General features: G+C 43.5%; 1 protein-coding gene across 1 annotated transcript in view; it reads right to left on the bottom strand.

Moving 5' to 3' along the window:
• pip4k2ca (phosphatidylinositol-5-phosphate 4-kinase, type II, gamma a) overlaps positions 1-26908 on the bottom strand; it is a gene marked incomplete at its 3' end in the record, with an annotated part of 66628 nt that overhangs the window by 35975 nt on the left and 3745 nt on the right. The window contains exon 4 of the mRNA XM_084332689.1: positions 26526-26675. Coding sequence (XP_084188815.1) covers positions 26526-26675 — 150 coding nt within the window. The remainder of the gene's footprint in view (positions 1-26525; positions 26676-26908) is intronic.

The raw sequence follows: 26908 nt of genomic DNA, 5'->3' as shown, positions 1-26908 counted from the left end.
AATGTATTATGTCGATATATAGCTATAATATTTAAAAAGTTATAGCCCTGCAAAGAAGGTGAGCCACTCCATAGGGTTACAGCACTGGTAAAGATGGGCATACTGCGTGGCACCCAATGTGTTAACATTCACTTTAGACACTTTTTAACACTGCACCATATTTTATCCATGTATTACTCAAATATTTGCACTACATCCCTACCAAATTTTTGCATTTGTTCTTTAGTTTTGTATATATTTTTTACTGTATGAAGCACAATCTTAGGGCTTACATTTTCACTGTAATGTACATGTACCATATACAAATAAAACATGGTTTATTATTTGGTTGCAGTGTCATGTTTGGCCACTAAGTGGCGCTCCTTGTTTGTACTGGATGTAGCAACAGGTTTAACCTGATTTAACTTGAGCCAGTGACTCACTTCACTTCCGTTGACGTCAACTTGTCCTCCAGTAACGATGTGGCTCGTGTCTGTAAATCTATATGTCGACCTCACCTCATTTTAGCATTTTGTACTTTAGTTTTGTATATTTTGTATAGCGTTTGGTCTTTAATCTTTTAACTTTCTTTTACTGTATGAAGCACAATCTCAGGAGGCTCATACAGAACCAAGCATTTCTCTGTAATGTACATGTACCTTATATGTGACAAATAAAAACAAAACTTGAAACTTCGTCTGTGCCTACTATATTGTGTTATTATTTGGTTGCAGTGCCATGTTTGGCCACCAAGTGGCGCTCCTTGTTTGTACTGGATGTAGCAACAGGTTTAACTTGATTTAACCTGAGCCAGTGACTGACTTCACTTCCGTTGACGTCAACTTGTCCTCCAGTAACCATGTGGCTCGTGTCTGTAAATCTATGTCGATGTATGTTGAGAGAATATAGGGCCGTCAGGACAGCTGAAACCATCACAGTCAGGACAGACAGCTGAAACCATCACAGTCAGGACAGCTGAAACCATCACAGTCAGGACAGACAGCTGAAACCATCACAGTCAGGACAGACAGCTGAAACCACCACAGTCAGGACAGCTGAAACCACCACAGTCAGGACAGACAGCTGAAACCATCACAGTCAGGACAGACAGCTGAAACCATCACAGTCAGGACAGACAGCTGAAACCACCACAGTCAGGACAGCTGAAACCATCACAGTCAGGACAGACAGCTGAAACCATCACAGTCAGGACAGACAGCTGAAACCACCACAGTCAGGACAGCTGAAACCATCACAGTCAGGACAACTGAAACCATCACAGTCAGGACAGCTGAAACCATCACAGTCAGGACAGACAGCTGAAACCATCACAGTCAGGACAGACAGCTGAAACCATCACAGTCAGGACAGACAGCTGAAACCACCACAGTCAGGACAGCTGAAACCATCACAGTCAGGACAGACAGCTGAAACCATCACAGTCAGGACAGACAGCTGAAACCATCACAGTCAGGACAGACAGCTGAAACCACCACAGTCAGGACAGCTGAAACCATCACAGTCAGGACAGCTGAAACCATCACAGTCAGGACAGACAGCTGAAACCATCACAGTCAGGACAGACAGCTGAAACCATCACAGTCAGGACAGACAGCTGAAACCATCACAGTCAGGACAGACAGCTGAAACCATCACAGTCAGGACAGACAGCTGAAAACACCACAGTCAGGACAGCTGAAACCATCACAGTCAGGACAGACAGCTGAAACCACCACAGTCAGGACAGACAGCTGAAACCATCACAGTCAGGACAGACAGCTGAAACCACCACAGTCAGGACAGACAACTGAAACCATCACAGTCAGGACAGCTGAAACCACCACAGTCAGGACAGCTGAAACCACCACAGTCAGGACAACTGAAACCACCACAGTCCAATGATTTCGATATTGGATGCAATGCAATTAGGCTCGATAGAAATAAAGTTTCTTAACATCCACTGAAAAAAGCATAGATTAACACTTTGACTGCCTAAAAACGCTTTACAGCGTCATTGCTGGCGATGCTAAAGTTGCCGGGGGACGCTGTACAGCGTCCTTATATCAATATTTCAAAAATCTGCGATCTGATCCATAATGTCCCTCCGCTGGTCTGAGAACCACCAGCAGGACCCACTGAGCTCTCTGGCGGTTCAGGAGCGCCATCTGGTGGCCGATCGCGCAACCGCTTAACAGGAAGCACAGTGGAGGTTGTGCTACATGTCCGTATTGCTTCCGGCCACTCGGGATAGGTTCCGGCATTCTAGCTCGTCACTCTACATAGCGATCGATTGCCAATAACTCGATAAACAACATGATTTGGACGTATATACCATTATACAAGCTGGAGATGGACCGGGTAATAATATATCCCATAATGATAAAATTTCTACTCGACGATGATCGCCCAACGGCGCGCGGAGACTGGGGTGAGTTTCAGCGTGTAACGTTACCATCTTCGATACTAACTGCTTTTATCAACATTTGACCCACATTAGATGATTGGTATAACGCTGCCCACGGAATTATAAACGCCCCCTCGCCCATCCGGTCAACATCAGATGACGTGTAGTAACTTCTAGAAGTACGTCTAGTTGGAATTTTTTATATCGCGCTGATTGCCATCAAACTGTATTTCATCATCAATATAATGCATTTGGGGCTATATATCACGTTCTGGAGAAAGTTGCAGAAAGAGATGAAAACATACTTATACATTAGACCATACTTTACTATGAATATGTGAATGAAAAAGTTTAACGTTGCTACACAATGAACAATACATATAGGACTTTGAATGGGCCCTAATAATGGCAATGTAGCAATAGAATTTAAAAAGTTATAGCCCTGCAAAGAAGGGGACTTTCTCCATAGACAAATAGCGCTGGCAATCTATGGTATATCATTAATTTAACCCATGGCAGCCAAAGTGTTAAAAGACTTTCTAATGTTCGATTTGTTATGGTACTCCGCTCGCCATGTTGACCTGTATAGCAGGGTTGGATGGTTCTCCCTAGCAGAGAGGCGAGGGTTATATTGGCATCCGTTTCTATATAAGGCCTTCCAAAGCCAGTGCCCTATTCATCATCTGTCCAGCCTCAGGTTCTACATCTAGATTCCAGAGGTTTATTTGTCACATACATACCAGGGCATACAGTGAAATGCGGGTGGTCATGCCCGCATCGATTGTGCAATAATACTAATAATAAAATAAGGCCTAACAAAATTAATAGTTGGTTTCAGGTTGCCGACCGACCCTGCCGATTTAGGTGCGACCCAATATATTTTATGAGTTTTAAAAAAAAATTATATTAATAATAAAAAAAAAAAGAAAAAAAAACGTTTATTTTTATTTTTTTTTGAATAAAGTTTCATAGAAATCTTAGTCAAACATTTAGTATTATGGATATTAAACATGCTGGCAGAGTACATGCATCCATGTTGTTGTGAACATTTTAATTAAATAAAGAAATTCCATATCCATAGTCGCCGTGGGAAAGAATAAAATAAAAAAATTAAATAAATTCCCTACCTACCCATGGCCAAACTGACAACCAACCTGAAACCAACTATTAATTTTGTTAGGCCTAAGACATAAAAAAACAGGTAATAAGAAGACATAAGATGTGCATGATAAAAATAGACATGCTAAATTCCTGAGAAGGCACTGGTTCCTACAGTATGTACACTACTATACAATATACAGTTTTAACTCTGTCATTATGCTATACTTACTATATCTAAACTATACTATACAAGAACCACGTCGGTTCTTTTCTTAAAGTGACCTTTATATTCCTCATTCTTTTAAAGTGACCTTTCTTTTCTATATCTATATTATTATTGTATTATCTATTTTATTATTGTATTATTGCACAATCTATGCGGGCATGACCACCCGCATTTCACTGTATGCCCTGGTATGTATGTGACAAATAAACCTCTTGATTCTTGATTCTTGATTCTTTCCATTTTGTTTAAAGGTGACTCACAAGTGTGAGCGTCCGCTTCTCTTATTTCCATCTTTAGCAGAGAGCGCTGTTCGTTCACAAATCCTGACTGAAGTGTCCTGAGGCAGGAAGGACACATGTGAATTATTAGTATTTCCCTCGCAAAAGGTGACTCATCGGACGGATACAGAAGAAAAAAAACTCCCCACCACAGTCAGGACAGCTGAAACCATTACAGTCAGGACAGACAGTTGAAACCATCACAGCCAGGACAGCTGAAACCATCACAGTCAGGACAGCAGAAACCACCACAGTCAGGACAGCTGAAACCACCACAGTCAGGACAGACAGCTGAAACCATCACAGTCAGGACAGACAGCTGAAACCATCACAGTCAAGACTCAGGACAGATGAAACCATCACAGTCAGGACAGATGAAACCATCAGTCAGGACAGACAGCTGAAACCACCACAGTCAGGACAGATGAAACCATCACAGTCAGGACAGACAGCTGAAACCATCAGTCAGGACAGATGAAACCATCAGTCAGGACAGATAGCTGAAACCACCACAGTCAGGACAGATAGCTGAAACCATCACAGTCAGGCCAGCTGAAACCATCACAGTCAGGACAGACAGCTGAAACCATCACAGTCAGGACAGACAGCTGAAACCATCACAGTCAGGACAGACAGCTGAAACCATCACAGTCAGGACAGACAGCTGAAACCATCACAGTCAGGACAGACAGCTGAAACCATCACAGTCAGGACAGCTGAAACCATCACAGTCAGGCCAGCTGAAACCATCAGTCAGAACAGCTGAAACCATCACAGTCAGGACAGACAGCTGAAACCATCACAGTCAGGACAGACAGCTGAAACCATCACAGTCAGGACAGACAGCTGAATCCACCACAGTCAGGACAGACAGCTGAAACCATCACAGTCAGGACAGACAGCTAAAACCATCACAGTCAGGACAGACAGCTGAAACCATCACAGTCAGGACAGCTGAAACCATCACAGTCAGGACAGACAGCTGAAACCATCACAGTCAGGACAGACAGCTGAAACCACCACAGTCAGGACAGACAGCTGAAACCATCACAGTCAGGACAGACAGCTGAAACCACCACAGTCAGGACAGCTGAAACCATCACAGTCAGGACAGCTGAAACCATCACAGTCAGGACAGCTGAAACCCAGCCAATTTGACTAAAAACATACCTCTTCAAACAATGTCTGAAATACAAATAAATAAATAAAACCTTCTTAATCTCTCTACTACTATGCTACTACTACCCATCGTGCTAATATGTCTATACTACTATGCACTCAGAGTGTAACATACAGACTCGAACAATGCCACTGGTAAATGGTGCTTTACAATTTGTTCCTCACATTTGGCCCCATTCACTCACATTCACACACCGACCGACCGCAGAGGCGACCATGCAAGGTGCCAACCTGCTCATCGGGAGCAAATCGGGGTTAAGTGTCTAACTCAAAGGACACTTTTTGACACACTGCCCGGGAGGAGCGGGAATCGAACTGGGAACCTCCAGATTACCAGACAACTGCTCTACCTCCCGAGCCACTGTTGCCCCACTGTCACCCTTAGCTGTCAGAGATGTACCCCTCCTCCTGACTTGTTCATAATTTGTAAGTAGGCTTGGATCAAAGCGCCGGCAGCTAAATGACTAAATGTAAATGTGAATCTGCATTTTGCTATGATGCCCCTCTAGCTAATTTCATTTCATTTCATTTCAAACCTTTATTTATACTCGTGAAAGCACTGAGGTTTCCCTCATTTACAGTGATGACGAGTTAACAAAGGACACAAATATCATAACAGTTAATAATTACAATGAATTACAATTACTACAATGATGGATTAAAAACAATTACATGATTCAGTACATAGGTCAAGTGCAATGCCTTTAAACTCCATGAATGACGGGAATGTTCCGAGCTTTAGAGTCTTTTGCAGGGTATTCCATGTGTATGGAGCATCGTAGGAGAAGGCAGATTTTCCAAGCTCAGACTGAACTCGAGGCACCCTGAGCACAAGCCGATCATTCGAACGAGTTTGGTAGGTGACAGCACTCCAGACCAACAAAGATGTAATATAAGGTGGAAGTTTGCCAATAATTGCTTTGTAGATAAAAAGATACCCATGATAACTACATCGCAACGAGAGAGATGGCCAGCCTACCCTCTCATACAAAAGACAATGGTGAGTATCATATTTGTCACCCGTAATAAATCTTAGGGCGGAGTGGTAGGCAGAATCCAAAGGCCTTAAAGGATAACTCCACTATTTTGGGAAATTAGCTTATTTAACATCTTCCCTGGAGTTAGACAAGAAGATGCATACCTTTTTTGTCTCTGTGCGTACATTTTAGCTTTGGGAATAGATGCTCCGTTAGCATAGCTTAGCTTCATCACTGGAAGTGAGGCAGGACAGTAGCCTTACAGTGCCTTACAGTGTATTGCAAGGTCTGACATTGACCAAACTTGATATGCATGACCTTGGTGGGCTCTAGGTCAACTCCTGAAAAGGGGGTCAATGTCAGACCTTGCAATCAAAAGTTAGGGGCGCACTGAAATTATGGCAAGGGTTATTAGCCCCCTAACTTTTGATTGCAAAGTCTGACATTGACCCCCTTTTCAGGAGTTGACCTAGAGCCCACCAAGGTCATGCATATCAAGTTTGGTCAATGTCAGACCTTGCAATACACTGTAAGGCACTGTAAGGCTACTGTCCTGCCTCACTTCCAGTGATGAAGCTAAGCTATGCTAACGGAGCATCTATTCCCAAAGCTAAAATGCACGCACAGAGACAAAAAAGGTATGCATCTTCTTGTCTAACTCCAGGGAAGATGTTAAATAAGCTAATTTCCCAAAATAGTGGAGTTATCCTTTAATGTAGACGCAGACGCATGCCTGTAAATGACATCACCATAGTCCAATATTGACAAAAAAACAGCCTGTATAATTCTTTTCCTACAGAACATAGGAAAACTAGCACGATTACGGTACAAGAAACCAATCTTTTGCCGTAATTTTGTAGCTAGGTTATCTATATGGAATTTAAAAGAAAGTTTATCATCCAGCCATATACCAAGATATTTATACTCACTAACTCTTTCAATATTAGGGGTGGGACGATACATCGATCCAGATCGATACATCGATGTAATTATCAACAATCGAATCGGATCGATGCGATGTAATAAGATCGATTCATATCGATACTCTTATTTTGAAAATCCTGTGGCGAGTCTCATATCCGCCCAAGAACAACAGCAGTAGCTCCGTGTGTGTAGACGTTACAGCATAGCATTCTCCCTTTCTGTGTGTGTGTGTGCGCGCGTCTTTGGAAAGACCAGATGAGGTCAGAGGAGTTTGATGTTTAAATGTTATTTAAACATAAACAATATAATACATAATAAATGTAGGCCTATACATGATCATGCAACATCAACAAATTGTTGTAGGAACGGTTTGGGAGAGGGAGGTTGTGAGTTTTGAGTTCCAAAAAATGTAGCTTAAAGTTTAAAGCTCAATATATAAAAACGTGGCACTTTACAGTGAACAGGAGGTCTATTTGTATTAAAAACAATAGATTGATTTTCCTTTAAATGTCTGGAAGAGCTCAAAAATACAAATGTCAAATGATATTTTCATTACCTTTTTTTTGTTGATCTAAATGTTACTGATTGTGTTAAATGGGCATATGATATCTCATATCGATCGCAGGCACCTGAATCTAATCGTATCGTATTGTATCGTGAGAGACTTTGTGATATCGGCAAATATCGTATCGTTGTCCAAAGAATCAATATCGTATCGTATCATGATGAAACTGGTGATTCCGACCCCTATTCAATATACAAGCCATTTGCTGTAGTTAGGTGTAGCATGTCATAATCTATAACCCTGGCTCTAGAAAACATCATAGACTTGGTTTTACTAGCATTAAGCACTAACTTGAGCTTAGCTAGAGCATTTTGGAGAGTGTCAAACGCAAGCTGCAGGTTCACAATAGCTTCCTGAACAGTATCCGCAATGCAGTAGACAACTGTATCATCCGCATAAAGATGAGCCTGACAACCTGCTAGTGCTGAAAGACTAGAAACAATATCATTAATATAGATTGTAAAGAGGACCGGCCCCAATACCGAACCCTGTGGTACACCCTTAGACAATGGCAGGAAATCAGATTGAAAGTTACCTGAATTCACAGATTGACACCTTGAAGATAAATAGTCCTGAAACCAAGCACAAGCGGCTTTATCCAGGCCAATGCTAGCTAGACTATTCAAAAGCAAGTGATGGTCTCTACTGTATCAAACGCCTTTGAGAGGTCTACAAAGAGAACTGCACAATGCTTCCCATTGTCCAGGGCTGAAATAATGTCATTAGTGACCAAAGTAACAGCTGTAATAGTACTATGATTTGCTCTGAAACCTGATTGGTGAGTACTTAGCACTGAGCAACTTGAGAAAAAGGTTTTTAATTGGTTGTTTACCAAGGTCTCCAGTGCTTTGGCTAGGCATGATAGTTTGGAGATAGGACGATAGTTATCCATCTTATCCCTATCCCCCCCCTTTTTTTTTTTTTTTTTTTTTTTTACCTTTATTTTACCAGGTAGTCACTTGAGATCAAAGATCTCTTTTTCGAGCAAGACCTGGCCAAAATGGCAGCAAAAACAAAAAACAAACATACAAAAATACATAAAAGGCAAAGTGGGGCAAGGGGATACATTTGAGCTGCAGCAAATCAGATTGAATGGGATTGGGGGAGATTGGAGGGTAGGGTAAAAAGGTAGAAAGAGGAGGGAAGGTGAGGCTTTGCAGGAGGTTGCTGGGGAGAGAAGGTCAAGTTAATAAATATAAAATATAACAGCACATTATGCAGTGAAGCATCGACATTCTCCCATCTCATTCTTTAAAATGCCCTTAATTTGAACTTTAAAATCAGATATGGTAGTGAGGGCCTGCAGTTTCAAAGTTTTTTGAAGTCCATTCCAGGCAGAGGGAGCAGAGAACATGAAGGCCCTTTTCCCAAACTCTGTGCGGGTTCTGGGTACTGAGGCATATAAATAGTCCTGGGATCGTAAGCTGTAAAATGGGTTTGATGTGATGGTGAGGTATGAACCGAGGTAAAAAGGGAGCTGACCAATAATTGCTTTATAAATGAAGGTGTACCAATGAAGCAGTCTACGGGCAGTCAAGGACGGCCAGTTAACTTTAGCATACAGAGTGCAATGATGGGTAAGTGATCTATATCCAGAAATAAATCTTAATACACCATGGTAAGCAGTGTCCAACATGTGTAGTGAGGTGGAACAGGCATTCATGTATAAAACATCACCATAATCTAATACTGGTAAAAAAGTGGCAGCAACTAGTTGCTTCTTTGCATTAAAAGAAAAGCACGATTTGTTTCTGAAAAAGAAACCCAACCTCACTTTTAGCCTCTTGACCAGGCTTTCAACGTGTGGTTTAAAAGACAAGCTGTCATCAAGTAAAAAGCCAAGGTATTTAAAAGTCGACACAATCTGAATAGGAATGCCTTGCGATGTGTGTATAGAGGCAAGACAAGGCATTTTTGTTTTGGATTTAGTAAAAATCATCATTTTTGTTTTTTCCGGATTTAAAACAAGCTTTAGTTGCTGAAGTTGGGATTCTATTTCTTTAAACGTATTTTGCAAACTTTCCAGAGCTTTTGTCAACGTATTAGCACAACAGTAAATGACAGTGTCATCAGCATAAAAATGAAAGTTTGCATTTGGAACATTTTTGCCTAGATTATTGATATAGATTGTAAATAACAATGGTCCTAGAACAGAACCTTGTGGCACCCCCTTGTGGACAGATAAAACATCAGAATAAAAACCATCAGCCTGAACACATTGAGTCCTGTCAGCAAGATAATTACAGAACCAGCCAACAGCAGAGTCAGACAGTCCTACATTAATTAGCCTATGCTTCATTATATTATGGTCCACTGTATCAAATGCCTTTGAAAAATCAATAAAAAGGGAAGCACAATGTTGTTTCCTATCTAAAGCCCCAATTATGTCGTTTACTACCTTTGTAGCTGCTGTAACGGTACTGTGACATTTCCTAAAACCAGATTGATCACAAGATAAAATAGCATTGTTATATAAGAACTCCTTCAGCTGATTACTTACCAGAGTTTCCAGTATCTTGGCTAAAGCTGACAAATTAGAAATTGGCCTGTAGTTGTTGGGGTTTGAAGGCTCACCACCTTTTAACAGGGGTAGAACATGAGCCTTTTTCCAAATCTTGGGTATTTCATTACAAGTCAAGGTTAAGTTAAAAATATAAGTTAGAGGTTCTGCAATAAAATCAGCAGAAAGCTTTAAATAATAGGGATCCAGTTTGTCTGGCCCAGCTCGTTTTTTAGGATTCAAATTCTTAAGGGCTTTATGCACTTCACCAATAGAGAAGGGCTGAAAATCAAATGTATTATGTGATGGGGGCTCAGTTTCAAGTGGGACCTGTGTTGTGGTATTGTTTGTTACTTGATCAAAGAGAAACCCAGAAGAGACAAAGTGTTTGTTAAAGCAGTTGAGCATCTCAGTTTTCTCATACACAGTAGATAGACCAGATACAATACAGGGTGGAAGACCAGCTGTGCTATTTGGGGATAAGGATTTGATTGTCTGCCAAAATTTCTGTGGGTTATTTAGGTTTTCTGTTGTGAGAGTGAGATAAAAACTTGATTTGGCCTTCTTTACTAAGGAAGTACATTTATTTCTTAAACATCTAAAAGTGGTCCAGAGAGCTTCAGAGTTTGCCTTCCTTGCCTTGGCCCAGATGAGATTTCTTTCTCGTATGAGGTTGGATAAATCTTTAGAAAACCAGGGGTTATCCCTGCCCCTAACTCTATACTTCCTAAAGGGGGCGTGTCTGTCTACAATTGGCAAAAACATATCCAGGAAGAGATTCCATGCTAATTCAACGTCAGGTATTAAAGAGACCCTGCTCCAATCATTTAGGTACATATCCTGCCAAAATCCCTGTTCAAAAAAGTGCTTTGTATCACGTTTTAATAATGTAGCGAGGTTTTGACTTCGATATCTTTGTATCCCTAACACCTTGTCTGAAGGAAAGCCAGTCTTGCGTATCCCCAGTGCGTCTAGCACGTGACCACGCAGAGTTCCGCTCAGAAAATAATGCTGACAGCTCACTTGAGAACCACGGTTGATTTCAGCAGCTTTGTGGATCTAACACAGACCGTAGGACAATGATCACTAATGCCTAAATCAAAAACACCACTAGCAGAGATCCTGTCACATCTGTTAGAAAATATCAAGTCAATGAGAGTGGATTTAGCATGATCTTTAGGGTTTGGTCTAGTGCTCTCAGTAATCAACTGAGTAAGGCAGAGGTTACCACTCACCTCCTTCAGGTAACTAGAAGCAGCATTTCGCCAGTCCAAGTTAAAATCACCCAGCACTAGCATCTCTGAATTAGAATATAATGACAGTATATCCATAATTTTATCAGTAGCACTAGCCTCAGCTTTGGGAGGCCTATAGCACTACAGGGTACTACATGTCTGCTCCTTTGCAGCACCACAAACATGGGAACTCTCTAACTCTTCCCCCCCCCCCCTCTCCCCCCCCCCCCCCCCCCCTCCCTCCCTCTTCTCTCTGAGTACCCGTCTCCTGGCGCTGACCAAGGTGATGGATGCCTCGGGGTCTTGGCCAAGCTTGTAGTGACTGCTCTACATGCACCTCCGAGGCATTGGATCAGTTATTCACCGCCGTCTGTCCGTGGTCCTGTCAACTGATTAACAGACTGTTAACAGATTAACAGTCAACGCGGTTTCATTGCTGGGTTAAGTACTTCTATTCTATTCACATAATACGCTTACTTCATATATCTACTCCATTCACATATATGCCTACCACTTGTATCTATTGCTATGTCCGCCTACTACAATCTCATGAGCTGTCTAACGCCTGTCCCGTCTCCCCGTCTTCCTATGACTTGCTGTCCTGGAGTGTTGACCGGAGTGTTGGACGTCCCGTGACGAAGGCCGGGAGATTGCGACCCCCTCTGCGTGCCCCCCTGTCTTCGGAGGTCTCGTAGTGGTGACCGGAGTGCCGGATGTCCCGCGATGATGTCGGGGAGTTCGCGACCCTCTCTGCGCCACCCCCTATCTCCCTGTCTCCGGCTGTCCCTGAGCAACGACCGGAGTGTTGAATGTCCCGTGACTAAGACGGGGAGGACGTGACCCTCTTGCGCCGCCCCTGTGCCTCAAATAGATCCGCTATCAACTCTATCTTTAATCTTTCAAAATGTTCAGTTGCTATCGCTATTAGCTCTATCTTAAATTTTTCATAATGTACAGTTGCTATTGCATGCACTCATCTGTGTTTCACCACACACATGAGTGCATGCTTACCAACTGTCCGTCTGCAACACTACTATCACCGACATCTAAGAAGGGAGATCCCCCCTTGAACGGCCCTTCTAAGGTTTCTCTCCTCCACATTGCCTGTGGAGCTTTTTTTCCCTATTGTTAGGTTTTAGTGAGTTTTTCCTTACCTTCGCGTGGGGTATGTCTGGGAGTGCTTGCATTCTTTCATTTATTTGCATTCATCTAGTGTTCTTGTTCTGTTCTTGACTTATTGTTATGTTGTCTTCTTGACTTGTTTAAAGAAGACCTGTACGGCCCATGGGGACATTAACGTGTGTTGTCGGGCCCTATAAATAAATTTGATTTGATTTGATTTGATTTATAGACACCAATCAAAACTAAAGAGTTACAAGGCCCCAAATCAACCTTCAGCACAAGTAATTCGAAACACTTTGGAACTGTGATGGTATTCAATACTGAAACAGACAAACAGGATTTTACATACATTGCAACACCACCCCCTCTGCCAGCTCTGTCGCTTCTATATAAATTATAGTGCTGTAAAGCTGCAGATGAGTCATTGTCAGATTTTTTTTAACCAGGTTTCCGATAAAACCAGAACATCAGGATCAGCCTGAGATACTAAAATGTTCAGATGGTCTAACTTATGTTGTTGAAGGAGGCTTCGTATGTTTAAATGGATTAGGCCAAGCCCTTTCCTATCCTTGAAGGCAGATGGGCTGTTCAGACTAACTGTGGCAGAGACTGTATCATTAGGTACAGAGGTTATGGGAACAGAAACCTGAGACAAGGGGTGTACATATCTCTCATTTTTAAGATCCACCAGGTTACTCCTGACCACACCCCTCTCTTCTACATAACTGCGCCTACCACGCGACAAACCATCACATACAACAGAGATATTTTTAGGAGTAGGTCCATCAATAGGGCTTTGATCCGCCTGATCCCTGGGAGTGGCTTTAAAAAATGGAATGACCTCCAACGGGCCTTAAAGCTTGAGATTCTCCCCTCTGTTGCAGAGTTTAAAACCTTGATCTCCAACCTTTGTCAATCAAGTTGTACGTGTTTTAATTGATTGTTATCCTTATTTGTCTAATTGTTGTGATTTTATGCCATTTTATATGCCCCCTTTTTTTTGCTTAACTCTGTATGTACACTCGTACGTGACTGTAAACGAGGGAAACCTCAGTTGCCTTTCGAGTTTAAATAAAGGTTTGAAATAAATAAACGTAACAGACGTGAGACACAAACGACTACACTATGCACGATGCGTAGGCGTTCCCGTCCCGTTTTGACTATTTCAATACAGACGGAGGACGGCGGAGACGGAAGCGCCGTGAAGAAGATAAAAACGTCCTCGATCGCAACACGCCTCTGAAAAGGAAAACGAACACAGACCGCCTCACACGTTGAGAAATCTTACTTCCTCTTCGAGTCAAACAAACCGCAACTAAAAAAGGAGAAGCCCCGCCTCCTCCCCCCGTCCCACAAACGGGAACCAATTAACCGTGCCATTGTCTCTCCGGGTTTACCCACTCGGCCCTCCTGCCGGAGACCGGCCACAGCGAGACGACTAGAGAGGGACACGCACTCCGGACTGACCTCGTTCACGTCCCAGGAACACCACGCAGCGTGATGCCAACAAAAGACAAGGCTTTTGTGTGAGGGAACATTGTATTGTACATCTATTTATAATCTCTCTTCCCCTCTCTCGCCCTCTCTACCCCCCCCCCCCTCTCTCTCTCCCCCTCCCTCTCTGCCTCCCTCCCTCCCTCTCGTTCATTCTCTCTCTGCGCCCTCCCTGACCCGCATGCAACACCCTAAACAAGCAGCAGTGGCAGTCGGGACAGATGGCAGTGGGCATACTAACCGTACTGTCCACCATACTAACCTTCTTACTGTCCTCTACTCTCATGCACTCTTCTTCCCCTAATACACCAACATGTCTCTACTACTATGTTGCACTGTACTAATGACCAAATTGATTGTATTTTCACAGTGATTAGCGTTGTCCCGTCTAAGTTGATTAGTTAGCCAATCTGTCGTTATTAACGCTGAAAGAGTGGGTTTCCTGAGAAAAACGCCAGACACACACCTGGCATCGCAGTAACAATCAATATGCTTGCTTTGGTCTTTAAAAAGGCCCAATCTGTGATTTTTTTGTTTACCTAATCAATGTGGGGGATATTCCCAAATATTGTGTAGATGGGGAAAACACTGGAACTTTCTGAAAGCCAGTGATGATGGGAAACGGATCTGTTTACCAATAAAAACAAACCTCTCAGCCACAAAATAATACAGGGAATACAATAAAAAAAACATCATAAAGAGCCATTTATATTTGTTCACGTCTGGATCACTGATTGGACCTTTAATAATAAGAGGTCCTTCTGCATGACGGCATTCACAACAATGTGGTGAAAAGCACGTTTATAAATAAAAAATAGTATTTGATTTACAATTTGATAAAATGTCTTTAGTCCAGAAGAGACCTAACGAGGACGATGGAAAATGTATTCATATATTTATTAAATGAATATCACCGACACCACCGCGGTGTAAATGCACCTATATTGTTGTCTACCGGATGGGAACGCAGATAACCGCTGCAGAACACGAGAACTATTAGGAACGTCTGACCACCAAGTGTGTCCGACTCTTAACCACCATATTCAGAGTTACTTATCTTGTTTACACAGTTTCTTTTTCCTCATTTCTATTATCCAGATTTAATTTGATTGCCTATAGTTTATGTCTTTCTACTATTACCCTGCCCATACCTCCTCGGACGCTCAGATTTCACCAAGGGGATCAATAAACGAATACCGGTATCTCATCTTACCATCAGCTTCCACTACAGAAGAGTGTGTTGAGGTGTATGTTCACAACATGAATATTATACTGAATAATAACCGTAGAGCTCTGCTGCTCTCGTATTCAGCTGCACATATTTTAGATTGTATTACTAGAAAAACAAACATACCATGATATATATCGATACTGTCCAAAATTATATATATATATCGCCACATAACATAAGATGTAGGCCATGTTACCCAGTCTTACATCCAATCACATGAGATGGAAATTAAATGTTAAAGGGGAACTATCTTATAAATGGCCTTTTTTGAGTGTTTAGCATTGTTTCCTAGCTATGTGAACTTATGATCTATGTCTCAAAATTCTCATATTGGCGCATTCTTCCAATTCTCCTCTCACAATATTCACCCTCACTGAACTGAGTCATTTGAAAATGTGATGATTTGTGATGTCAGAGAGACACCGCTGCATGTTAATGAAGAGGTGCAAGATGAGCTGCACACAGTTCTGCTGCCCAGGCTCAAAACGGCTCGAGATCTTGAGGTAGAAAAATGCTGTTTTTGAGGACTTGATTAGAAATACAAAACAATGAATAAAAAAAATATATATATTACAGAGGTGTTCCATAGACTCACAGGAATTGTGTAAAAGTGCCCAAATAGTGAAAGAAATAGTAAAATAGTTCCCCTTTAAATATAAATTTATATATTTTTCCCAACATAACAAACAATCTAAATGGACCCACATTTAATTCCCGTTGCAGTGTTTGCCAATATAAATAAAAGACTGTAAATAAACACGGGTCCAAGCTGTTCCCTAGCAGCAATAGTTTTTAGAGTTTTGTGCGTACCAACTGTTGGTGCATTTAATGTATATGACCGTCAGTCACTCATAGACATTGGATTACGGGAAACTTACCAACTGGATTACTCGCTGGATCAGCTTTCCGAACCACACCAATGGCCTGAAGAAATTCTCCGGAGACTAGGACCAGACCCTTTGTTCCCAGAGCCCAGGAAAAGACGACGAGGAAAGAGGGCTGGGATCCGAAACAGGCTGAGATCCAGACGCCACCGTACACCACTTCCCAGTATATTGCTAGCCAATGTACAATCAATAGACAATAAACTGGATGACATCCGAGCAAGGATTCAATATCAAAGAGACGTTAGGGACTGCAATGTCCTTTGCTTCACCGAAACATGGCTCACACCGGAGGTTCCAGATCACGCAATTCAACCAGCGGATCACTTCTTTATCCATCGAAAGGATCGGACATCATCAGAGTCCGGTAAACAACGTGGAGGAGGTATTGCCTTCATGTTTAACAAAAATTGGAGTGATCCAACGAACGTGAAGGAATTATCCAACCACTGCTCCCGAGGGAGTTAACAGCGATCGTCCTGGTCGGAGTGTATATTCCACCGCAAGCCAGCAACAAGGTTGCGCTCTCCAGACTACACGACGAGGTAAATAGAATACAAGTGGCTAACGTTAACGCCGCCATTTTAGTACTGGGAGATTTCAATAGCGCCAATCTGAGAAAGGTATTGCCCGACTTCTATCAGCATGTGACTTGCAACACCAGAGGCGGTAACATCCTAGATCACTGTTACACGCAATTTAAAGGTGGCTACAAGGCTCATTCTGATAGTGGCTTTGGCAAGTCAGATCACGCATCCATTTTCCTTTCACCAAAGTACAGACAGAGAATTAAAAGTACTCCCGTAGTCTCGCGAGAGGTGCAGAAATGGGATCTGACGTCAGAAGAGACGATCCGGTCAGTGTTTCACCACACAGACTGGATTGTGTTCCGCGACACAGATAACATTAATGCCTACACGGAGACAGTGCTGGACTATGTCTGTACTAGGGTGAAAGAAACAATCCCCACTACCAAAATGAAAGTTTACCCAAATCAAAAACCCTGGGTAGACAAATCCGTCCGTGAAGCTCTGAGAGAGCGCACCAAAGCATACAATGACGGCCTAGTGGCAGGCAACATGAATGACCACAAGGTGGCGCGACACAACGTAAGGAGGACAGTGTCAGAGGCCAAACGGCGCTACAGGGATAAAATTGAACTCCAGTTTGAACAAGCTGACTCTAGAGCTATGTGGCAGGGGCTCAAAACGATGACAGACTACAAAGGCGCCTCCCTCAAACTGAACAGTGACATCTCCTTAGCAAACGACCTCAATACCTTCTATGCGAGGTTTGATGCTGGTAATAACAACACCAGCTCACAAGCCTCGGCAATGGGGGGGGGGGGGGGTCGGCTGCTGATGGAGGCGCAGTGTTCAGGGTAACAGAGCATGAGGTGAGGCGGACCTTTAAAAAAGTGAATATCAGGAAGGCAGCAGGTCCGGACGGCATCCCCGGCCGCGTCCTAAAAGTCTGTGCCGACCAACTGGCCCCAGTATTCACTGACATATTTAACCTGTCCTTAGAACAGGCTGTCATCCCCACCTGCCTGAAGAAGTCCACTATTATCCCTGTACCCAAAAAATCCAAGCCTGCTTGCCTCAACGACTACCGCCCTGTAGCTCTCACCTCCATAGCCATGAAGTGCTTTGAGAAGCTAGTAAAGGGCTACATCTGCTCCTCCCTCCCCATCAACATGGACCCCCTGCAATTTGCATACCGCCCCAACAGGTCCACGGAGGACGCCATATCCCATGTGCTGCACACAGCAGCATCACACCTGGACAAGAGGCAGGGGAACTATGTGAGAATGCTATTCATCGACTACAGCTCGGCATTCAATACCATAGTCCCCTCCATACTCATAGCCAAGCTCAGGGACCTGGGCTTGGGCTATGACCTCTGCCAGTGGGTCTTGGACTTCCTGACTGGCAGACCCCAGGTGGTGAGAGCAGGCAACTGCACCTCCTCATCCATCACCCTCAACATAGGGGCCCCCCAGGGCTGTGTTCTGAGTCCCCTCCTCTACTCCCTGTACACACACGACTGTGTGGCTCAGCGGAGTAGCAATACAATCGTCAACTTTGCTGACGACACAGTGGTGGTGGGCCTGATCTCTGCCAACGACGAGAGGGCCTACCTGGAAGAGGTCAAGGTCCTGGCGGGATGGTGCCAGGAAAACAGCCTCTCCCTGAACGTCAGCAAAACAAAGGAGATGATTGTGGACTTCAGGAGGTCGGGGGTCAAGGACTACAGCCCCCTCAGCATCGACGGGGCACCGGTTGAGAGAGTCAACAGCTTCAAGTACCTCGGAGCCTACATATCCGAGGACTTGACATGGACCACACACATTAACAGTGTGGTGAAGAAGACACGACAACGCCTCTACTTCCTCAGGCGCCTAAGGAAGTTCCAAGTCAGCCAGAAGATCCTTAAGAACTTCTACTCATGTACAATAGAGAGCATCTTGACCGGCAACATCACCTCCTGGTTTGGGAATAGCACTGCAAAAGACCAAAGCAGACTACAAAGAGTGACACGTTCAGCCGAACGCACAATTGGAGGGGGGCTCCCCACCCTCCAGAACATTTACTACAAGCGTTGCAAGGGCAAGGCTAAGAGAATCATTAAAGACTCCAGTCACCCGAACAACTGCCTCTTCGAACTGCTGCGGTCAGGCAAGCGATACAGGAGTCTCAAGGCGAGCACAGAAAGACTCAGAAGTAGCTTCTATCCCCAGGCCATCAGGCTGCTAAACGAACAATGAATGAACACTACACAACAACAACCACCAAACGCACATAGCACACACATCCACACGCACACACTCACTTTAAACAAACACACTGTAGCACCCACTCCACACACTTTATAGCACACACCCACTTTAAACAAACACACTGTAGCACCCACTCCCCACACTTTATATTTATGGATGAAGGATTGCACTACAACTCGTACACCTTACTGTAAATTGTACCTAAAATTGTACCTCATCCCATTTCTGCTTTGCACTAGATAGTACTGTACATTAGTACACTGCATAGTATTGTGTATTGTATATTATATGGTAACTCAGAACATTGTACATATGTCTATACCGAACACTGTGACCTCATTTTCTTCTTCTAAATTCATGCTATATTATGTTATTATGTTATTTGATACTATCTTGTCTAGCACAGTCTCTGGAGCGTAACAGTAAGAAGCATTTTGTATGAAAGTATTCTGTACTTCTGTATGACAACTATTAAAGAACTTGAACTTGAACACAACTCCAGTGAAAGCACCCTAAGGATCAGTGTATGTACAGCAAGAGAAGGGCTGCAGCACCCTAAGGATCAGTGTACAGTATGTACAGCAAGAGAAGGGCTGCAGCACCCTAAGGATCAGTGTACAGTATGTACAGCAAGAGAAGGGCTGCAGCCATGAGTCCACGTTGAAATGTAGCCAATTTGCATATTCATGACTGACACATTGTAACTCATCGTCTTGGCAGTGGAAATGCCAGACATGCAAAGTCACAACATGTGCAACATCATGTCATCCAATTAGTGCACAAATAGTTTGAAATATAAATAACTTCTTAAACCACTGTTGGTGATTCTGCCTAAAGCCAGGTCTCTCTCTCTCTCTCCCTCTCCCTCTAGTATCATTAACTCTGGATACAAAATGAACAGTATACACAGGGTATGCAATCTTGAATCTTCATAATATTCCATATAGTACCAGAGCGGTGTGTCAAAGTACAAGACCTTTTAGGCCTCGTCCACACACACTTCGTGAAACCGTAGCTTCTTCTAATGCGCGTCTTCCAAATGACTTGCAATCTGTTAATTCACATAAACGTCAGCGGTGCCAACCCAAGAACTGGGATTACAATGTTCTCTTTCAGAGCCTCGACACATAGCTACCATTCTCTCATCTCCCTCCCAGTCTAATGTAGGCCACATAACCACAGCCTGCCAATTCCACACGTCTTATATCGTGACAAGTTATTTAACCGTGTATCGAGTCTTGAAATCTTTAAAAAGTCTATAAATCTGCCAATAGGGTGAGATGATTTCACTTGAATGAAGAGAAAGAACTTTCTATAAACAAGTGACTATGTCTTAAAATAAGGCAGGTAAATAAATGTCTCTTGTTTCACCACCTAGGAGGGTTAGAATAACCCCGGTCTGACCCGCCTCACCACCATGCTACTTATACTCATATTCATATATGAACATAATATTGAATAAATAATATTATATGAATTTTTGTTCACCATCTTTTTTTGTCTATTCTATAATAATAATAATAATATAATAGAACCAAAAATGTGTTGAAACAAGTTAAATCATTTCACCTCACAGCGCCTATACAGCCATGTTTATTCACCGTGTCCATGGAAACGCATTCATAAAAGGTATGGTTTCCTTATGCAGAAAGAACAGTCCGTTTAGCTTCCTGATAACCATCACTGCATGACTCATAAATGTCCAGATAAGCTTAATATTTGGTTACTTGTTGTGATACTATGTATAACGTGCAATTCAAAGTCATTATTACCACATTTGTCTTTCAAACTAATTAGGTGGTGGAGGTCAGTTCTTGTTGAAAGAGATCCGCGATCCTCCCTACGTCGCCCCCCATACTTCAAATGGATCAGAACGGAACACACACTCATGTGCAAACGGAATATGAGCTCCGAGCCTTGACATTTAGCCTTTATCCTATTTTCATACTAGTGCTCGTTTCCCTATGCTTAGCTCTATTCTATTTAAATTAGTGCTGTCAGGGGATTAAACATTTTTATCTAATTAATTACAGGATTTGTAATTAATTAATCTAATTAATCGCATTTTAATCGCATAACCATTTTATGCCTGATATTCTATATTCTATAATCATATTTCAAATTGCATGTGTCCGGATGGCAGAATTCAGTACTGTATCTACAAAACCTTCTGTTTAATCATCTTCCATCTATTAATTTGCTTAGATTTTTCAGGTCTGGTCAATTTGAGCATGGTGTTATTCAGTCAAAGATAAAAAAAAAAATTATTGATATTCTCATTTGGTTCATTACAATTTACTCAAAATAAAATTTTCATTCAATCAATCACCGCACAGATTGATTGATTGAAAATGTTATTAACAGATTGCAGAATGGGTACAATACAGTATGGCACACAATTGTTAAGGGGATGCAGACCAGAGAAAGACTTTCGTCTTGTTTACATCAGGGTCCCCCATTTTTTATTCATAATGAATTGTAAGTAAGGGTGCAACTTGCACCGTGCAATCCATTCTTTGTGGATCTAGCCCACAGTATTTCTGACACTGGGAATACATTCCCTGAGATTCATAGATGTCCCTAGAATCAGATACCAAGAACATGCAAATGGGCCATATTAAAAAAAGAAAAAGTCTGTAAATGTGTATTCTACATTCTTATGGAATGAATGAGATACAAAAAAAATTATATAAAAAAAAAAAAAAAAATTGTAATTAATTTTGAGTTAATTTTCATAACGCGATAATTTGCTGTGTAATTAATTAATCTAATTAACGCGATAAACTGACAGCCCTAATTTTAAATATTTCAAACATTTTCTTATGTACCCCAGTTGCTATTGCATGTACATATGTGTTTTATTACACGTATATGTACATACATACCAACAATTTCGCCTGTTTTATTCTCCACCCATCGATCATCCATAGCAACACTACTATCACCGACATCCAAGAAGGGGGATCCCCCCTTAAACGGCCCTTCTAAGGTTTCTCTCCTCCACATATTGCTAGGTTTTTAGTGAGTTTTTCCTTACCTTCGCTGGGGTATGTCTGGGAGTGTTGCATTCATTTATTTTACATTCATTTTGGATTTCACGTGGGTTTTTTGTTCTCGATTTATTGTGATGTTTCTTCTTGACTTGTTTAAAGAAGACTTGTCCGGCCAATGGGGACATTAACCTGTGATTGCGGGATTTACAAATTACTTTTTATTTTATTTTATTTGTTACAGTTATAAGGCAAGCTGGGACAGAGGCTTATCCTACAGGCTGTGTGACAGAGGCGTAGAGCGGCTCTGCATAAGGGGCGTGGCCGTTGTGACGTCATCTTTAGAATGTTCACTCCTGGCGGCTGGGTGGCGCAGCGGACATTGCGCTCGTCACCAACACAAGAGACACCGGGTTCGACTCCGGCTGTCGGCGTTGCCTCCGGCTTGGGCCAGCCCGTCATACTAATTCAATTGGCAGAGTTAGCGGGTGGGAAGTCGATGGGTGGTAATCTGGACGTTGTGGACAGCGACTCCTACAGGTCGGTTGGGGGACGCCTGCACAGCAGAGACAGGAAATGACGGGGGGGGGGGGTAGTGTGAGCCTCCCACACGTTACACCTCGCCAATGAGAGTCCGCGCTGGCAGGTGAAAAGATGTGACAGGCTGCCTCCTCGTGTATCGGAGGGGACACACGTGATGCAAGGCTTCTATCCTCCCTACAACCGACCAGTGGGGGGCATATGCGAGCAACGTTCAAGACAGGGGAGGAGAGAATTGGCACCGTGGAATTGGGATGGGAGAAAAATTCTGGCACGAGCACGACACCCGGGGGGCAACAGTGTAAAGAGGAAATCTCTTCATACATGGCATCAGAGAAAATAATGTTCAATCTTAAGAAAAAACGACATCTCTTTGATAAATGCTGGGCTGGGTTTAGGCAATACTTAGAGCAGATTACATAGTAGGTTGACGATGTAGGGTATTATTGAAGCTCCCTTTTGTCTTTCTGAAGGGTATATATTGCAATGAATGATACTGTAAATGTTATTAGTTGCTCTTTGAAGAGAAAAGATGTAACGGTAGATATATATTTGTTTGGTGTAGAAGTATGGGCACCTGTTAGACGGGTGTAACTGGGTTCACTAAATTCTCAAAATGTGTAAAAAGAAAAAACTGAATTTGTTGAGGTCCTAGTCTGGGGGAGGGGAGGGGGGGTCTGGCCTAGAGTTTTTAATTTTTTATTTTTTTTATATTGATTTTTTTTTTTCAGGGGGGGGGGGGGGTATTTTGTATCTATTTTTCTGTAACTCGGGGAGGGGGGCAGTTGGCAGCATTTCCTTTTGTATGGTTGTTGAACTGTTGAACTGATGCTGTAAAAAAAAAAAAAAAAAAAAAAAAATACCAATAAACATTGTTTAAAAAAAAACAGTGTAAAGAGACCCAACAGCATTAGCCCACTGCCAGTTACATGACCTTAGAGACGTGTCGACATGCAAATGTGAATAACTTCTAAACACCCGATGTTACAATAGGCCGTCTGTTTGTGACCCACGCCTAGTCAAATCCTACTGTCGTGCACTGGAAGAAGCAACAGAACCGCCGGGCTGCCTGGCCTAGCAGCTTCATCTGCCTTCAATCATATGGCCCTTTTTAGCGCTTTTATCCAAAGCGATTTACAATTTGTTCCTCACATTTTACCCATTCACTCACACATTCACTCACTCACACATTCACACACCGACGGCGGAGGCAACCTTGCAAGGTGCCAACCTGCTCATCGGGAGCAATTAGGGGTTAAGTGTCTTAGCTCAAGGACACATCGACACGCTGCCCGGGAATCGAACCGGGAACCTCCGGATTGCCAGACGACTGCTCTACCTCCCGAGCCACTGTCGCCCCATAGCAGCTAGCAGCGTCATCTCCCTTCATATGGCCTAGCTGAGGACCAGCGTCATCTCCCTTCATATGGCCTAGCTGAGGACCAGCCTCATCTCCCTTCATATGGCCTAGCTGAGGACCAGCTTCATCTCCCTTCATATGGCCTAGCTGAGGACCAGCCTCATCTCCCTTCATATGGCCTAGCTGAGGACCAGCCTCATCTCCCTTCATACGCCAGAGACACGCACGGCTTAGATGGAAGTTGAATCTAAAAATACGTGCGTCTGATTATTTGTGTCTGTTCCCGTCACCTCGCGGTTCCTTCCCTCGAGACGGCACTCAAATTGGACCTCTTTAGCAGAAGCTCTAATGGGCTTTCGTGAAAGAGGTTCAAAGAAAGGTTAGCAAAAAAGAGATTTGGATGTTTCAAACCAGGGTACCGGTGCTGGGTGGGTTTGATGATAGTCATTATCCTTCACAGTGTTAAACATGTCGTCTGTGTCCTGGGCTGACCTGAAACTGGCCCTTAGCTGAAACTGGCCTGGCCCGACATGAAACTGGCCTGACATGAAACTGGCCTGGCCTGACATGAAACTGGCCTGGCCTGACATGAAACTGGCCTGGGCCGACATGAAACTGGCCTGGGCCGACATGAAACTGGCCTGACATGAAACTGGCCTGGCCTGACATGAAACTGGCCTGGGCCGACATGAAACTGGCCTGACCTGAAACTGGCCTGACCTGAAACTGGCCTGACATGAAACTGGCCTGGGCCGACATGAAACTGGCCTGACCTGAAACTGGCCTGACCTGAAACTGGCCTGACCTGAAACTGGCCTGACCTGAAACTGGCCTGACCTGAAACTGGCCTGACCTGAAACTGGCCTGACCTGAAACTGGCCTGGCCTGAAACTGGCCTGGCCTGAAACTGGCCTGGCCTGAAACTGGCCTGGCCTGAAACTGGCCTGGCCTGAAACTGGCCTGGGCTAACATGAAACTGGCCTGACATGAAACTGGCCTGGGCTGACCTGAAACTGGCCTTGGCTGACCTGAAACTGGCCTGGGCTGACCTGAAACTGGCCTGGGCTGACCTGAAACTGGCCTGGGCCGACCTGAAACTGGCCTGGGCTGACCTGAAACTGGCCTGGGCTGACCTGAAACTGGCCTGACCTGAAACTGGCCTGGCCTGAAACTGGCCTGGGCTAACATGAAACTGGCCTGACCTGAAACTGGCCTGGGCCGACATGAAACTGGCCTGGCCTGACCTGAAACTGGCCTGGCCTGGGCTGACCTGAAACTGGCCTGGCCTGACCTGAAACTGGCCTGGGCTGACCTGAAACTGGCCTGGGCTGACCTGAAACTGGCCTGGGCTGACCTGAAACTGGCCTGGGCTGACCTGAAACTGGCCTGGCCTGACCTGAAACTGGCCTGGGCTGACCTGAAACTGGCCTGGGCTGACCTGAAACTGGCCTGGGCTGACCTGAAACTGGCCTGGGCTGACCTGAAACTGGCCTGGGCTGACCTGAAACTGGCCTGGGCTGACCTGAAACTGGCAAGCCACAGTTTGCACTTTGGCAGAAAAGATTGCTATTGCATGAACAAGACATAAATCAGATGTGCTCGACTGAAACACTGACAAGTAAACAGCTGCATGGATAGTCATGCGTGTGTATGTGGTACAGTATAATTCTGTGGATCTTTATGTGACCGGGCCCAGCAGTAAGAGACTCATGTCTGGAAGTCAGATTGTGAGAAAATTAATGAAATGTTTTTTTTTCCATATTATCACAGTTTGAATGTTTAAGAACATATTTACTGTAACAGCTAACAGTTATAGTATCTCTAAATAGTAAAAAAAAAAAAAAAAAAAACTTTGTTTAAAAAAGGCAGTTTGTGACACCTAGTACCTGACTGCCAAGGTGTTAAAAATGCAGCCAAACTTTAGATTGGATTTTCTCAGTTTTTCTCTGCTCTGAGACTTGAGGTTTAACTACCGGTAGATTCAAATAGGCCTACACATATCTCCTTCAAATATTGTCATGACACATAATTTGAAAGCTTACATTCTGTACTTTCATAATCTGTATAAAAATCTGAAAAATGACAGATGGAGACTTGTGCCACGAACTGTGCTGGGCTCGGTCATATAGTTTCCTGGTGGTGCGTATTCTCCCTGGCACCATATTTGTGACCGATCCGAATTCATCTCATGAATCGGACCCTGTCCGTGAGAGTCATTAGAGTCAACCATCCAGTCCAGTGAAAGTCTACATCGAATTGTGTTCATTTGAACGCTCCGATAATAGATTCGTAAATCTTTTAATCCATGCCTATTCTCTGTGGACGTGTGAAGATGTTGTCTAAACATTATTTCGAGTGTGCCTGTCCCCATCCTACAGGTGTCTCTAGTTTGCCTTTTGGGCAGAGTTTCTGCTCAACTCCTGTGGAAACTCAGTTGAAAAAAAGAACATCTCTATAGACAACAATGGCAGGTTCTGGCGCCACGAAACCAGCACCACCAGGCCTAATCAAAATCAATATCCTATTGAAATGAAATCGGGACCTTGTGAATCGGGTATACTTGGGTATAATCTGGTATAATCGGATATGCTTGGGTATAATATGGCATAATGTGGTATAATCTGTCATAATGGGGTATAATCTGGCATAATGGGGTATACTTGGGTATAATCCGATATACTTGGGTATAATCTGGCATAATGGGGACGTATAATCCGGTATAACCCCGTAGGATGGATACCCTGCAGGCCACAGTACCTGGTGGTACTCCGAGAGCACGTTGTGCATGTCGGCCACGTCCTCGCTGGAGATCTGCTTGATCACCAGGGTGCGGTCGTAGGAGTTGAGGAGGATACCCTCTCCCTGGGCGTCGGCGCTCCTGCTGGGGGGACTGCGGGTCAGCGACACCTGGGGAGGACAACCAGAGCGTCACCACCCTGTCGCCAGCCGCGTTGGCAGGTAAACCACCATCATCATTTGGGGATTCTTTTCAATTGACTCATCTCAAGCCCCGCCCTCCGATCCTGCCGTCACAACTGTTCCTTCGCCCACAAATTGGAAACAGTTACGATTGGAGGATCAAGAAAAGGGGGCGGGGCTTGAGATAGGTCAATTACAATAATTATTATTATATAAGATTA

Source organism: Notolepis coatsorum (assembly GCF_963971535.1).
Source record: "Notolepis coatsorum genome assembly, chromosome: 17".
NCBI lineage: Eukaryota > Metazoa > Chordata > Actinopteri > Aulopiformes > Paralepididae > Notolepis > Notolepis coatsorum.
The sequence above is the reverse complement of the archived record's forward strand: the minus strand, read 5'-3'. Positions and strand labels throughout refer to the sequence as shown.